This window comes from Eptatretus burgeri, chromosome 8, assembly GCF_056783735.1.
Source record: "Eptatretus burgeri isolate ZD-2024b chromosome 8, Ebu_testis_v1, whole genome shotgun sequence".
In the NCBI taxonomy this organism is placed as follows: domain Eukaryota; kingdom Metazoa; phylum Chordata; class Myxini; order Myxiniformes; family Myxinidae; genus Eptatretus; species Eptatretus burgeri.
In genome coordinates this window covers 47,494,578-47,512,121 of record NC_140968.1, presented here as the reverse complement: position 1 = coordinate 47,512,121, position 17,544 = coordinate 47,494,578, and the positions used below count along the sequence as shown (strand labels likewise).

At 42.2% G+C, this 17,544-nt stretch overlaps 1 protein-coding gene across 3 annotated transcripts in view; it reads right to left on the bottom strand.

Moving 5' to 3' along the window:
- Window positions 1–295: 295 nt before the first annotated feature.
- The window catches only part of LOC147021675 (protein TMEPAI-like), a 46,059-nt gene continuing 28,810 nt past the window's right edge, over window positions 296–17,544 (bottom strand). The window contains exons 3-5 of one of the 3 annotated variants that reach the window (XR_015060882.1): window positions 3,886–3,942; window positions 2,857–3,532; window positions 296–2,377 (exon numbers count right to left, since the gene is read on the bottom strand). Coding sequence is in view for 2 of the 3 variants with exons in the window: in XM_085891905.1 (XP_085748031.1) it covers window positions 2,909–3,532; window positions 3,886–3,942 (681 nt within the window). In the remaining variant the exon portion in view is untranslated. Of the gene's footprint in view, window positions 3,533–3,885; window positions 3,943–17,544 lie in introns of all 3 variants that reach the window. The other 2 variants (XM_085891905.1, XM_085891906.1) reach the window with 2 other exon arrangements.

The following is a 17,544-nucleotide window of genomic DNA, read 5'->3' as shown; positions in this document are numbered from 1 at the left end:
AGGTCACAATTCCACTTAAGAAGGTGTGTGTGTGTGTGTGTGTGTGTGTGTGTGTGTGTGTGTGTGTGTGTGTGTGTAAACTTAGTTGCCATCTGGAAACCCATTCCCACTTATATTCATGCATAATATATGGGTGCTCTTGTTTTTGCAAAGAAAAGTATTTCATTTTGGTTTTAATTTCTCATAACTGAAAATGTATGTGAGTAACTCGTGAACACGTCACTTATATTGTGGAGAAAAACAAGTCGAGGTGCTGTACGCACCACAGTACATCACAGCAACAAACTACAGACCGTAGAAGCTGGCAAAATCGTTTTTAATAATAAAGCCTTTGTGGTTCTTAACCACTGGTAATATATGGAATAGCACAAAATATTTGTACATTTTTCAGAATTATGCCATTGATGATAAACAACAGTTATAACAAAAACAATGGTAATGGAAGGAGGAAGATTGGCAGGAACGGGTGGGATTGAGGGGTGCAAGGAGTAAAAAGGTACATTAGGTAACAGTGCGGGTAAGTCGGACAAAGGCAAAGCAACCATGACAGCAAGCAGTGATCTTCCATAAGACCTTTTTGTTGTGCATAACAAGAGATAGGATAGCAAATAGGATGATTCTACAATGCAACAAAATGCATAAAACAATTGCTTGCAATTACAATTTTAACTCGTTTAAAAGGTTGGTCGAATAACTTTTTTTTTTTTTAGTTTTGCGTTTTTAATCGGTTACGTACGCTTTCGATTTATTTGTTGTTGAAATGTTGTGCAGGACACTGACAAAAATGTGCATCCATGAGCGCTTCAATTATAAGCCCCGTATAAGTTGAGTGGTGTAAGTTTTTAGTTGCTGTTCAGCAAATAACCTGTGCCAGGCAAGCATTATTTGTTTGCATTAGTCTGAGTGCAAATGTTAAAAAGAAAAGGTGCTTGGTAGGCAGATAACACACTGTTTGTGAGAACAATCAAATAAAACATATTCTACTAATTGAAGACGAGACGACAAAAATGAAAACAAAAATAATCTCAACGTGCTGTTGTGACCACTTTACGACGACGTTACCTTGGCATCGATTGATGTTTATAAGTTTTACCTTCACATGATTCATTAATCAACCCAACAGCCAATTCCAGAATGTGGCGCATCATCTCGCTGTTCAAAATATCCTTTTGGCCGAATTTTTTTTGTCGCTCCGTCAGTCCACAATGCTTCCTTGCAAAATACTTGGCAGTTTCTCATTCATTCACAGGTTATTAAATTACCCTCGATTTACAGCAAATGAAATGACAAAAAGAAAAAAGGAAACAATTTCGCCAAAAAGATTAACAGGATAAAATATGAAATATATTTTGGGTATCGTAAAGCCAATCGCACAAAGCCATTAGAAAAATAAAACAAAACAAACGAAACCATACGCCAATTCTATTCGCACTAATGCTTCCTGAGTACAATTGTTGCGGTTTTTGTTTTACGAACAAGGGAAAACATTGGTTTTTAAATAGGCCTGCTTTGTTGATTTACCAAAAAAAAAAATGCATAAAAATCAAAAATAAAAAGCTCCAAATATGGATTAGAAACTTTTGTCACCCCACAATTTTTTAACCCACTGATTTGCACATTGCAGAGGAAGCATGTGTGACCTTGTGCATTTTCCACCTCATCTCACACACACACACACACACACACACACACACACACACACACACACACACACACACACACACACACACACACACACACACACACACACACACACACACACACACATATACACACACACACACACACACACACACACACACACACACACACACACACACACACACACACACACACACACACACACACACATACACATACACATACACATACACATACACATACACATACACATACACATACACATACACATACACACACACACACACACACTTTCAAGTATCTTGCACACAATCTCCTCTCTCTGTACCCCTGACCAAATCCTGCCCACTGCGGCCTGCGCCATTTCCAATCTCTTCCGATCACCAGAGTTGTGCTGGAAAATTAATGTACAAGGAATGAAAACTGGCAAACAGAGCAGCCAAGAGAAACGAAATAAAGTGATGCGGGGGAGGAAGGAGGGGGGATTGAAGGGAGGAATCGGACTGTTGAGAATCGGACAAGAGGGGGGAGAATGCAGGCCATTTCAATGTAGAGTTCTTTGAGCTTACTTGAGTGTTGTGAGATTGGGGGTGATGAAGTTAATTGTTGTGCATTATGAGGACGTGCGAGGACGTGCCCCACGATCGCAAAACTCCCTGAGCATTTGCTTCTCTCTCTCTCTCTCTCTGCACTTCTTGCTTTTCTCAAATCGAACAAATTGCTTCTTCTTCTTCTCCTAAAATCGATTGGCAAGGAGGATAGTTCAGCTTATCCAGCACAATAGTGCAACTTAAATAATTTTTAAAACTAAAAAAAAAGAAAGAAAAAGTTTAAGGAGTTAAAAAAAAAACAAAAAAAAACGCTTTCTTCTGAAACCCCTCTTTAGTCGGAATGCCACACTGACACCACCATCAACAACAACGACGACGACGACAACAACAAAAATATATAATCTTTCCACTGACTAAACTGCATGGCAGTTGGAGCCTCTGCCAGGCCCACTGTGCAAACTCATGCCCAGTCAAAACTGGGTCACCAGAGGGTCAACTGCAAACAACTCGACAGTTAATACACGCAACACGTACACATATGCACCAAACGAAAGTGCTGAAAGCTCCTTTGTCACCACATTTCCTATTATAACTCTCATCCACCACCCACCTTCAAAAACCCACAAATTACCACCATTACTTTTTTTTTCCCCCCATGCCGTACTTGGGTTTCCATGATGGTGGTCGGGTTCAGCAAGTTTCTTCTTCATTTAATCTCAATTCCAATGTTCAATTGGTCCAGGCGTTGCTACACTGTCATCCAAATCCACAACTGATGTTTGTGGCGGTAATGACAGTGGTGCAAGGAAGTCTGTTGCATGCACCGTGACCGACCGGTCTGGCTTGACGACGGATAGTATATCTGGCCCATCGGCCACACATCTGTCTGCTGTTCCATTTCCTACCTCAAACCTTCTGTTTTTGTCTGAGTGTTGTGCTGATGGTGGAAACCCAGAAATGGTTTCACTGTATGGTGGTGGTGGACCACAACCAGAAGCATGCTTCGTTGCAGCCGAGGCTCCTGCATGGGTACTTGGAGGAAGTGGCCTAGCCTTGAGTGGTGGGGAACACGCCCCATCAAAGACTGTACGGTTTGGCGGTGCTCGGATTGCCTCCCGACTCAGCTCTCTTTGTTGTTCAGGTGCACGGAGTTTCAGAGTGCAGGGTCCTTTGTATGGGGGTGGCTCCTCACCATCTGAAAGAGAGATCGTGGGTGGAAGGTCCACCTCTGCCAAGCTGTATGGATACTTGCTACGCAAACATCCAGCTGGTCTATAAGCTCCTCGATGTGAAGATAAAGATTGTGGCAAAGAGTCGCTTGCTCCAGAGCTGAACGGAATCTGTAAGGAAAATGTAGAGAAAAAAAAAATTACCGTGTGTGTGTGTGTGTGTGTGTGTGTGTGTGTGTGTGTGTGTGTGTGTGTGTGTGTGTGTGTGTGTGTGTGTGTGTGGCTGATCTAGAGGGAACAGAGATGCAAATAAAGGAAAATATGGGGAAGGAGAGGAGGAAAGATCTTGGGTGAAAAAAAAAATCTCTCAAATATAAAGACTGCATGGGGGTTGAGGGAGGAGGGACGGCAGATATCTGGGAGGGAAGGAGGAAAATTATCATCAAAAGAAGGTAAAAATGGCAGTGGGATTAAAGAACAGTTTGAAAAGAGATTAAGAAGTGATGCGGGAAGGGAAGACTTGCCCTTGCCTCCCCGGATGGCAAACCCGCATCTCGCTCAACCGGCCATAGTCCACTTCCCTGTGGATGAAATAACGTTTGTTAGATGATGCTTTCTCACAAGTCCACATTGACCTTGTTGAGCAGAACACTGCCATTGCATTGACTGACTGATGTACCACACCCTGTGTTACAGAGTGTTGGTTCTGCTGAAGCAGTTTATCGGTTAAGGATGATGCTGGGTGTTTTGCCAGCAGAAATTTTACAGTAGTTAGGGCAGAAATTTGGAATTTGTTCAGGCTGCCAGCGATAGCTTGCCCACTCTTCATGAAGGACAGGGTAGGATCTTTAATGTCAACCAACTAATTTTTCAGATATCCTGCTCACAGACATACAGATAATGGTTAAAACATAACCTCCATCCACCTTCGGTGGCAGAAGTAGAAAAATATTGGGAACCACTGATCTATCTTCACAATAATATAAAAAAAAAAAACCTTTTGGTTTTTGGAACGAAACGTTTGTCCATTCATCTGCTTTCCTTGTCTTTGCACGATTTAATTTTCCATGATCTTTTCAAACACCATTCTTAACCCCATTATATTGTACACATTTGTATTGTACAACGGAAAAAGTTTGTTCTCACCAAAGTTTTTTTTTTTTCCTGTTTTGTTTGGCTGCATTATATGTATCACTTGAACATGTTGAGATATGCCCAGCAGCAAGAACGAACACCATTACCTTTTAAAAGGTTCCGAGCAGTACTGTGAGCAGAACATGTTCTCACCTGATGTTTAATTTGAGACTATCCATTTCATTTGAGGACACCCACATTCTGGTCTGTCTAAGTGCATTTACACATTTCAAAAAGCTCGAGAAACAAGCGCAACAAGCATGTTTACACTTTTTTTGGCTTCTTTTCTTGTTGATCTTTTCGAAGCGATACCCGTTTTCTATCCTTTCGGTTCCTTTTCTACTAACAAAGGCAAAGTGTAGCTGCTGTTGCTGTGAATGGCAGTTTCTAGACCATCGCCTTGGACTCATCTTATGGCGCTAGAATCATCTCATGCTATTTTCATCATTTCTTGGGGCATGGATTATTCTGCTGTTGGAGTTCGGCACGGCACCAGCACAAAGCGTCTCACTCTTTTCAAAAGGTGCCCAAGGAGTTTTAACGCCCATCATCAAATGCTAGTAGATGCGACAACTGGCCTTAGGTGTGCTTCACGGGACTACGAAACTTTTACTGGAAAACCGCGAAGCATTCGGATCATGGTTTGTACGAAGTTTGGTCACGAGGGTGGAGATATGACCTCGGAGCTAACCTCCGAGCCCCAAGCTGAAATATATTATACCTTTGAGGAAAATATCCTTTCAACAACCAGCGTCTTTCCTTGATCCCAATGCAAAGTCTCGCTTCGGCTGTTTGCGGGTTTGGTGTGAGCCAGCAGGTGGAGTCTGCCACACACAAACCTTTGCCTTACTGGAGTCCAACACGAGGCTACCACCTAAAGGATCAACAATGCATGACTGGCAGTGCCTTCGCCCTTTGGACACGGTGACTCCCGATTAGCTTGTAGTATGTAAGATGACCTGTGGTCGTTGTAGACAGTCAATAAATTCACCAGACGGCATGACTACTTTTGGAGAAAAAAATAATTCCTGCCATCATTGTGAAATTGTATTTGCTGCAATGAGATATATTTGTTTTACAACTTCTTCAGGCACATTTGTGGATTTTGTTTGATGGAGGAAGCCATTACGCTGAAAGAGGCGAGTGCAAAAATCACATTGTGTGTTATCCCCTGGAAGAGCGAGGGCACAATGCCAATGTCGCGCCACAGGCAATGGAATGAGGTGAAAAACATATTTTGCAGTTGCTCAAAATGCATCTTGACAATTCCCGATTATTTAAAATGGTATTTTGATTCGTCCTTGTCAACCTGAACCCCTCGGACCATGACTTTTTTTTTTTAAAAACCACCTAAAACCTTCCGTGCACACCCCGAGTGCAACGACCAGTTTTCAACTCGGCATTTCGTCCATCAGTTCAAGAATGCGAACAAGTCAAACGGATAAACACAAAATGCACAAAGAAAGAAAGAACACGCTTCTCAAACGAGAACGCCACTCGTAGAGCGCATAGTCTCGCTCCGCATGTTCATTGTGAACAAAAATGCCATCGTTAACTGAACACACCACTCGGATTTGAACCTGGATTCCCCACATTAAAATCCAGCGTCTGAGATGCGAACGCTCACAGGAAATCCAATTTTTTCACTGAAGTTTACCAAGAAAAAAAAAAATCGCCTCTGTTTTTTGCTTACATATCTCTGAGACCCAGAGATGAGATTGTACATACATGATGCATGAATTATGAGGCCATTAGACAACGAACCAACACACACAGTATATGGGATTCGAACCTGAGGTCACAGATTCATAACAAATGCTCAGGTGGGAACACCTATGAAAAAAGAAAAATGGAACTCGTGCATTTTCATTTTGTTATGTCCTCCACCACTGAAGGTTGACTGACAGAGGTTGTGTTTTCACCCCTGTTTGTCTGTCTCTCTGTTTACCTGTGAGCTGGGTATCTCAAAAAGTTATGGTCGAATTTGGACAAAACTTGGTGGACAGGTTGGATATAATAGTGACAAGGGCAAAGTGATTCGATTTTGGTGAAGATGCAATTCCAGATCCGGATAGTAGAATTTTTAATTGATTCTTCACCACTGAGAGATAGATAGGGCCAAAAACGATATGTAGCACGGTATCTCAAAAAGTTGTGCACGGATTCGGACGAAACTTGGTGCATCAGTTGTGTCGGTGACGAGAACGAGCCGATTAGATTTTGGTCCAGGTCCGAATGCAGATCTGGCCTATCGGTGGGATACAAAACATAAACTGTTCAGCTTGATGGAGGTTTGTGCTCTCCAGAGTGCTATTCTAGTCTTGACTGTTGCTCCTGATTGCCTTCACACCTTGATGGTCAAATTTATCTTATTGTCTTAATATGAAATGAAACAAGAGAATGAAGTGTGTCTGTTAATTCTCTGACTCTCAAATTTTAAAACGTAAAAAGAAAATTGAATATGTATTCTCGTTTCAAAATTGGAAACTTTAAAAAAAAATAAAAAAAAATCAAGTTTTTATTTAAAAGAAAAAAATTACCTTTTTTTTTTTTTTCGCAGTAACTTCTTTTTTTTTTTAAACCACATTTTCTCCGGTCTTGTTCCCTCCACTCTCAATAACGGACCCTCCGCAGCTCTTTTAGTAACCCCTCGCTAATTAAACTCCCAAAATGGAGGCAGACTGCACACCTCGACTCTTTTATTCCTCTTTTCTTCCAGCTATGGAATAGACTTCTAGAGACTGTTTAGTCCCCACCCATCCCTCCAGTGCTTCAAACAGGCAGTGTACCACCACCTCATGGCATTCCCCGTCTTTACTCACAATCCTTTTTACCCCAATCGTATCCCCAATGTCTTGGCCAACCCCCTTACTTAGAAGTTAGTGTTTCCTCCCCTCTGCTCTCTCCTGTTTTTCTGTTCATTCATTCCCTTGCTTATCGTTTCCAACTGTTATCCATTGCTCCACTGTCAGCTCATATGTTGCTCTTCCATGAGCCTTTCTCTTGCAAAGAAAAAAAACATGAAGGTTGAATATTTTAGCAATAATAAGGATTCATTCTTTTTAAGAGATGGATCATCGCTGCATAACATTTTTGCATCGTGCAACGACGGTTTCATGTCACAATGTTTTGTGCATAACTATTACGCGTGTCATCCATTTCATAATGTTGATCATAATTTGATTTTAAGCAAGAGTCAGGTCAGAGCAACACAGGGCAATGAACAGGAACAATACGAGAGCTGATATTGTCAACAAAAGCAAATCAAATACGCTTTTGGCAAAATAAAAGATGGAGATGTGAAGTTCTACTCGTGAATAAATTAACATTGATCAACAACAAGAGTGGTCAATGGCTGTTCAGAGTGGCATTTATTAAGGTTGAGTTACTAGGTTACATGTGATCACTGAGCTGGTCCCTACAAATTTCCTCATGTTCCGTTGTCAACTTGTATTTTATCCTACATTGTGACACTTGTCCCAGGATTGTGCAAAAGCAAAAATCCAATTACCTCTTTAATTGTTCAAAAATGACAAAATTTATGAACCACTCCACCAATTAGGAACTGCCTCCACCTCACCAATCCCTCCCAATCCACATCACAATTCTGTATGCCGCATAATTTTCACCCGGCTTCCATTAACTCATATTTTCCCCCAACCTCCCTTTTCTTCTCTCTCACCTCGTTTGTCTGACATTCATGTACTCTGACTTTTCTCACCCATCCCACCCCCTTTTATATTTTTCCAAATAACCCTTACCCCTACAACTCATCACCCCCTCCCCACCCCCTGCTCCCTCCCTGCAGTTGCTTGTGCCTGATTGAAAACAAATCTTTTCTTATTTGTGAGAGCACTGGGAAGTGGATACAAGTATGGCATGTGCATTATGGATCAAACAGCCTTTACCTGTGCTTTTGTTACTTTGTGGGTCGATATCTTTACCTTACAGAACAATAGTACATCACTCAGATAGGTTACATGAAAACACTATATTAGTTTGTCTTGGCAACATCGCCCAACGGCGCCGTGGCACCTCAACCGCAGCATTTCAGCCCCATTATGGGGGCACTTCAGCCCTCGGCCTGGGGTCACCATGGCACCTCGACCCTGTGATGCTCTGGCATTTTGGCCCTATTTTGGGGGAACCTTGGCCTGGCGACGCTGTGGCACGTCAGCCCTAAAAATTCCTCATTTTTGCCCTTTTCCACACCCCGTCACAGAATGCTTCAATACATATCGATAACTAGAAGAGCACTCGGTAGAGCGCATACCTCCGCCACGTAATGCCTGATCCATGAGAACATATCGGGCCCATTATATTTTTGAAATATCATGCTATACAGTACCATATCGTTTTTGGCCCCATCTCTCAATGGTGAAAAATCACTTTAAATGTTAAACAATTCTCTCGTATACAGATCCAGAATTGGATCTTCACCAAAATCGAAACAATACATCCTTGCCACACACCCAATCTGTCCACCAAGTTTCGTCCGAATTCGTCAACGACTTTTTGAGATATCGTGCTATATATCAGTTTAGCCCTATCTCTCAATGGTGAAGAATCACTTTAAAAATTAAATAACTGTCAGATCCAGATCCAGATTCGGATCTTCACCAAAATCAAATCCGTTCGTCCTTGTCACACACCAAACCTGTCCACAAAATTTCATCCAGATCCTGTACACAAACAGACTGATGGGTGAAAACATAACCTCCTTTCACCTTCTGTTGTGGAGGTACCAAATTATGTAAATCGAGAGGGTGACACATTCAATGATGGCATGGAGTGGATCCATGTTTCTGATGTGCCTCGTATTACTATTATGGAGTGGATTAGTGGTAAATTTAACCTCAGTTGTAAAAGTTTTTTAAAGCAGAGCAAAGCTCCCATGTGTGGCATTCTTCTTCATCGATACTATAATGGAACTAAGTGTTTGCTATCTCCTCCTAGACCGAGACAAAGCATCAATGGTCCACGAAACTCAGCTATATTGTACTTAGTATACATGACTCTGGATCGCTATACTTTTTAGCTGCTACCACGAGCAAATGAGCAAAGATTAAGGAGATTAAAAAGTGAAGCTGAGGCTGCCGGGTATTAGTGGTGCAGCCCGAGGTACATCACCAAACATGATTGGTGCAGTGCTATGACGTGCCGACCACAGAACAGACCACCACCACCACCACCTCTGCCACCCGTCCATGGGATGGGTAATCTACTAGTTTGAATAAAATGGGCATTTAACCAGACTTGGTGGCATAATGGTTTGAGAGTGTGATCTGAGTCTGGTACGTCGGTGGCATGAACTCCGGCCAAGTCAGAGTCATACCAAAAACTTTAAAAATGGTATGTGCCGCTTCCATATTTGACATTCAGCATTAAAGAAAAGGATACAGCAAGGCCAAACAACCTCTTCTTCTTCTTTCGGCTGCTCCCTTTCGGGGTCGCCACAGCGGATCATCCGTATGATCCGCTTCGTGATTTGGCACATGTTTTACGCCGGATGCCCGTCCTGACGCAACCCTGGTCGCCTCTTACGACACAGGGATATGGTACACCTATTTTAACCAGGGTATACACCGGCCCAGTACACTGGTACTCATTTCGCCGACCTCGGAAGGATGACAGGCTGAGTCAACCCCCTGGTGTATTTATTCAGTGGCCCAACGGGGCTTGAACTCAGGACCTTTTGGATTCTAAGCCGCTGCCCTAACCACTGCGCCAACACCAGGCTATAGCAAGGCCAAACAACCATACATTGGTAATAATATAGGGCTGACTGATGGTCCTAATGACCTCCTGTGTTGAACTTCTTTGGAAGGAAACTCATATTATATTATTAATCTGGGATGGTGTTACGACGGGAAGGGTACATTCACCAAAAAGCCTGAACTAAAAGCCGATGTTGCTCCTGCAAAATACCGCATCCGGCACTGAGCTTGCATTCTCTATGTGCTGTATGATGCAGTAGAATCTGCTACTGTAATCTTTCCTTCATGAAATTTAATTAAATGGACCATGCATTGTGAAGAGAAATTATTTCTGCTCACTCAGTAGATTCCATGGTCCAGTAGGCAAGAGATTACTCGTTGAGCAGGAAGATTATTCCACAATGTAAGCTTGCTATACTCACCTCCCCTCCTGGTTACCACTTTGCTTGCACTTGAGGAACCCCCTTCCTACTTCAGTTCAATCCCATCCTTCCCTCCAGAGCTTCAAGAGGTAATACACCACGACCATCTCTCATCTTATCTCTCATCTTGTTACAGCCACTCTACCCTCTTTTTTATAGCCCACTCTGTCTTTTTTACAGCCACTAACCTCTTTTTTATAGCCCACTATAACGTCTTTTTATAGCCCACTCCAACCTCGTTTTATAGCCTACTCTAACCTCTTTTTTATAGTCCACTCCAACCTCGTTTTATAGCCTACTCTAACCTCTTTTTTATAGTCCACTCTCACCTCTTTTTATCGCCTACGCTAAACTTTTTACAACCCAATCTAACCTCTTTTTTACAGCCCTCTCTAACCTCTTTTTACAGCCCCTCTAACGTCTTTTTATAGCCCACTCTAATGTCTTTTTTACAGCCCTCTCTAACCTCTTTTTACAGCCCCTCTAACGTCTTTTTATAGCCCACTCTAAACTTTTTACAGCCCAATCTAATCTCTTTTTTACAGCCCACTCTAACCTCTTTTTATAGGCCCTCTAACCTCTTTTTTATAGTCCACTCTAACCTCTTTTTTATAGCCTACACTAACCTTTTTACAGCCCACTCTAACCTCTTTTTTCAGCCCACTCAAACTTCTTTTTTATAGTCCACTCTAACCTCTTTTTTATAGCCTACACTAACCTTTTTACAGCCCACTCTAACCTCTTTTTTCAGCCCACTCAAACTTCTTTTTTATAGTCCACTCTAACCTCTTTTTATAGCCCCTCTAACCTCTTTTTATAGCCCACTCTAACCTCTTTTTTCAGCCCCTCTAACCTCTTTTTATAGCCTACACTAACCGCTTTACAGCCCACTCTAACCTCTTTTTTACAGCCCACTCTAACCTCTTTTTTACAGCCCACTCTAACCTCTTTTTTTATAGCCCACTCTAACCTCTTTTTTCACAGCCACTCTAACCTCTTTTTTCACAGCCACTCTAACTTCTTTTTTCACAGCCACTCTAACCTCTTTTTTCACAGCCACTCTAACCTCTTTTTTCACAGCCACTCTAACCTCTTTTTTCACAGCCACTCTAACCTATTTATTTTACAGCCACTCTAACCTCTTTTTTTCGGCCCACTTAACCTCTTAATTTTACAGCCCACTCTAACCTCTTAATTTTACACCCCACTCTAACCTCTTTTTTTTTTACAGACTACTCTAATCTCCACAGGCTGCATACAAAATTATGATGACCTTATTTATAAATGGTTCAAAATGTTGACAAACCGACCAGTTGTAACACCATTGAAAAGGTGTTTATTCCTTGAGACCCTGTCATTTTGAGGACCGACACAGGTAAAATAGATGAAAACACAGGGTAGTTCTGTTTACAAGCATTTGGACCCTCCATTCCATTTTTGGAAACATCACCAAACTTCAAGACTAAATCATTCTATTGGTTCACGAAAAAATATTTTCACAAAACAAATAAGTGACCACTATATTCGTTATTGTTGTGTGTCTGTCTGTCTGTCTGTCTGTCTGTCTCCCGAGCATAGCTCCGTGGGTTTTGATCCGATCCTGACAAAATTTTGGTGGGAGGTTTATATCATGATCTAGTTGTGTTTTCCTGAAAATGGGCGTGGTGCGCCCATTATGGGCGGAGTCACGCCCAAAAAACGTGTTTTTAGGGGGTAGCCGATTTCAATTTGCATCTTCTCCAAGGGGGTTTGTCGAATCTGACAGTGGTTTCAGTATTTGGTTAGCCCAATGGCACCTGCCTAGCCCCACGGAGCTCGATTTTTCATTTTTGTCCCAAGGTCAAGGTCACAAGGTCACAAACTTAGAAAATTGTGAATTTTGACATAAAAATTTTTCTTCTCCAAGGGGTTTGTCGAATCTGGCAGGGATTTCGGTATTTGGTTAGCCCAATGGCACCTGCATAGCCCCACGGAGCTCGATTTTTCATTTTCGTCCCAAGGTCAAGGTCACAAGGTCACGAACTTAGAAAATTGCGATTGTGACATAAAAATCCATCTTCTCCGAGGGGTTTGTCGAATCTGGCAGTGGTTTCGGTATTTGGTTAGCCCAATGGCACCTGCATAGCCCCACGGAGCACGATTTTTCATTTTTGTGTCAAGGTCACAAGGTCACAAGGTCACAAGGTCACGAACTTAGAAAATTTCGAATTTTGACATAAAAATCATACGACCGCCCAAACTTTGAGAGCGAGGATGACAATATTTTTTTGCATATTCTTGAGGTCATTCCCCACCTAAAGTCTTGAAACCATTTTGCTCTATCTCGAACACCTTGCCCGTGGCGCCCCCTTCAAGTTTGTTTTTACGCTGATTTCATCAAAGTATGGATAATCCGAGGAGTGCGAAATGCCATATAGCCTATATGACGTTATATTGTTCCTGGAATGTTCCAGAGGAAGTTTTGCACCAAAGGTCATAATCCTTGACCTTTGACCTTTAAAGGTCACAAAGGTCAAATTTTCAAAGTTGTGGGAATCGAACCAGGTTTTCGACCTTCTTCGACGAACTAACTCCAATAAGCCATAGCATGTATCCTGTTTCCTTATTTAATGTCCACAACATTGTTTTGTGACCTTTAAAGGTTGTGCAAAGGTCAAATTTTTAAAGTTGTTGAACGAAACCGGTTTTTCGACATTTTGCAGCTCGTAACCTGTCACTCGTACCACATCATGTTGATCATTTTTATAACTTGGTCAAACATTATCACATTGTCTCATCCTTGACTTCTGAAACAATCTACATCGTCAAATACCGCTCGTGAACCATCGTCGTCTTCAGACTTGTCTTCATTGTATAATCCTTGTAAAAAAAAATATTTTTTGACCTTTCTTGACTTTCATTAGTTAACATTCTAATGATGTCAAAGTGATACATGGAGGTTAGACAGGGTCAAATTTGGAAATTTAATGAACAAGGAAGCATTTCGTGTTTATGATGGGTACTCATTCTTACGAGACATATTTTGGAATACCGAATCCGAATCAAGTGTTTGCCAGACTCGATTTTGAGTTTTTAACCCTTCACTGGCCAACTCAAAATAACGGCCATTTTTCAGCACATTTACTTGACTCATGTACTCGAGTTTTGATATCTATATTATAAAGCAGGAGTGTCTGTGTGTCTGTGTGTCTGTCCGCGAACTACTCCCTCAGTTTTGGGGCTAGCCCCACCAAACCTTCTGTGGAAAGTTTTGGGATACAAGCCGGTGTCCTAAGGTGTGTGGGAGGTTTCATAAATACCTCAATACAATTATGATTTTGAGTTTCGATCCGTACGAAGCTGCTCCCGATCCAGATGTAACGTCAGAATGGCGTTTCTCTTCGTTTACCTCAGGAGTGTTTGTAATGTTGGATTTTGTTATATTAATGATATAGTATTAATTTGTGAATGGATTGATGCTGTTTGGAATGAAAATATAGAGAGATTGAGTTTAAAGGAGAATCAGGAAATTATGTGAGGCGTTACGCCAGTGACAGTCGCGGATTCAGCATTGTGACATCATAGAAATACTTTTTTTTAACTCACGAGTGTTTGTAATACAGCAATTTGTTATAGTAATGGTACAGTATTAATTTCTGATTGCAACGATGCTGTTTGGAATGAAAATATAGAGAGATCGAGTTTAAAGCAAAATCAGGAAATTGTGTGAGGGTTTCTACCGGTGACATTCGCGGATTCGGCATTTGTAGTTTTGCCATTTTTTGCCAAGTCCTTCATGAACCGGCTGTCCAGCCCCTCCCGTGCATAGCACGGGTATCTCGATAGTTGTCAATAAAAACCAACTTCCAAACAGACCTGGTTTTGGCCTAACGGTTAAGGTGGCTGACTTAATATCTTAGGGCCTTGAGTTTGAGCCCATGTCGTGCCATTAAGACAACACCAGGTGGGTTGACTCAGCCTGTCATCCTTCTGAGGTCGACAAAATGAGTACCAGCTCACTGGTAACAGGGGGCATTGCATCAGCGGCACAGTCACACCTCCAGAAGATGATGCAGCCAAGCAGCCGCATGCTGCATACGAATAAATAAGTACCACAAAACATCGTTTCGTCTTGATCATTGGACAGGATATTGTGAATAGGTGGTAAAATGTATTTAGGAGCTAAAACATTGAGCGGGGTTTCCAGATGTGCTGAAATTTTGACGATTTGACAATCGGGTTGCAATGCAAACAAACGATGTCATGTTTTGTGGATTTGTTTGCCTATATGAGCCAGTCAAAAGTATGTATGATGTTTGAAGAGACCATCTTGCTGCAGAGAGTAACAAGAAAATTTTATCTAGGGTCCCAAAACACCCCACTCACTCAGAATCATTATTTTACCGATCATATTTTGTGCTTACTTTGAACGTCATTTTTTTTTCCACGCAGTACCAAGCCATGATTCTGTATGAGCATCCAAACTCGAGAATCAGCTTAGTCATTCTCTTTGTCTTTGACATAGCACTCTTTACTTCTCACAAAGCATACTTGCCAATTATCCAGGCCCCTGCGCACCAACTTCGAACGCTGAATAATGCAGTGTAGTGAGTGTCACATGTGGTCCAAACACTCGAGCAGAAACATATTGTATTAACAGTTGATGAAGCACTTTATCCGAAGCTGATGGAGTTCAAAGGGTCGGTCTCTGAGTAGAAGAACTTATTTATCCCCCATCTTGGAGGGTTGCACGCTGCAATGAATTTTTATGGAGTTCTCGAGCGGCATCTGCCAGAGTCCAGTTTGTGCGAGTTGTGGGTACAATGTGATATTCTGGGTGTGAATGCTGCTCAGCGAGTTATAGCTGGAAAAGGATACGTTCATGCTACAAGGGGTCTACAAACTCTCACTTCAGACTCTATGGAAGCTGCTGCTTCCACGACTCCATGATTATTTGGATGGCGTTGATGCTGATCTGTGAGCGATCACTTCGTTCAGTCGGGTCATACCTCGAACCAAAAGGTCCAGCTAAATTGGTACAAAAGCTGTCAAGCTAGGAATTTAACCAACACATGAAAAATTTCAGCGACAGGATAAAACATGAAGACCCAAACACATAATTCTGGTGGCAATGTATGCAAATGTTCAGCATGTTATTGTTTTTCACTCAAGCACAGCACAATTGAATTTGGAACCTGTATCTGTGTGCGTTCGGGCATATGCTACCATACTTCTTCCGATATGATCATGTCAATTATGCAAGGTGCGGTGCAGTCTACCTGTCCGAGATAAATAGGCTGCCTACAGAGGTTCATCTGGAGTTTGAGAGAAACAAATGTGTTGTCAATGAGTCTGTTTGTCACTTCAATCGGGTAGACCCAGGCCATAGCACTGAGTGGCTGAATGCCACAGGAAAGAGGATTGGGGTGTTGGTTGGCATCACCAGAATTGGATCAGCACTGAGCAGATGGACACTATCGTATAACCTATGGACAATAATAGCTTTTCAGACCAAGGCGATGCTGATGATAAGTGATGCAGAGGATGGCCATTCACACAATGAGCGTACCAGAGGAAGGATGGCCAAATACACTGCAGATGAAGACAAGCTGGTAAAGGCATTGCAGCAGCGTCACATGTTCACCAGAGAAGCTGCCGCCTCCACATTGGAAAATATTCTCAACAAGGATCTGGCTACGTCAGACATTCAAGAATCATTGCTTGGTGCTTGTCAGTTGGGCCAAATTCAGCTCAAAAGCTTTGCTGAAAAACGTCTATGTAAAACACGTGAGGTTGAAGAGCATGTAGACGCCAAAGCACCCAGACAGAAGAATAATGCTCTAACATTTGCCTCATTGTATATTGGAGTAGACCAAACAAAAGGCAAGCAGAACTCTATTAAAGTGGACATAAATATCTTACAAAGATTAATAACTGCTTGCAGAGCAGGGAGCACAGTCCACCAAGACAAAATCTTTCAGTACGAGTTGATGCCAGTGCCACTGTCGCTAGCAAAAGTGTTTGAGGCCTACACACTGCCAATAAATCGCTGCTAGCCAAAGTGCTAATCACTGATGCCACTAACCCGATAACTGTGGCTTTAAGTGGGATAACTTGCATCGTTATTTATGGCCAAGCATGGGTGAAGGCTCAGAGAAAGCCAACAGACAAAAGGACATATGATGAATATGCGGGAGAAGCCGATGACAGGATTGATGTGGCATTGGAAAGACTCCATCAAACCGGCCCAAAAGTGAAACGCAAACACGGCTTGCAACCTGCGAGTCGTCGTGTTGAAAGTTGCACGGTACTGCTACCAGCAATCTGGCCAAACTTTATGGCACTGGATAATAACAAAGAAGAACTTGCCTTGTTTCTATCTGATCACCTTCTTGAATACAGCCCTACAAACAAAATTGTTGTTGTCTCTGGAAGATTTACAGAACCCACAATGATGAAGACTTCGGACCCAGCACTTGATGTAACAGCACTTAAAGCGGATCACGAGGAGGCTGATACACATCTTGTACTACACTGCCTTCATGCTAAGGTGGACTTGACAATCGTGTTTGGTGCGCACCACTGATGTACTGATGCTATTGCTGGCCTATCATGACAAAATGGCATGTTCATATTTGTGGATGAAATCCAGCACTGCCAAACCCCCCAAGATTATTCCACTGCACAATGTTCGAAAGCACTTGACAGCCCCTCCAGTTGACACGATACCTGGCTTTCATCCCTTAACGGGATGTGACGGTGTATTTCAATGATTTGGTCACAGCAAGTCGACTGCTTGGGCAGTGTTCAAGGAACACCATGACCTGTTGGACAGTCCCGGCAAAGGGGAAATTCCCGATGATGTCATTAAATCATCCGAGGTTTTCATCTGTAAAGTGTATGGAGTACCAGATGTAGACAATTGCGACGA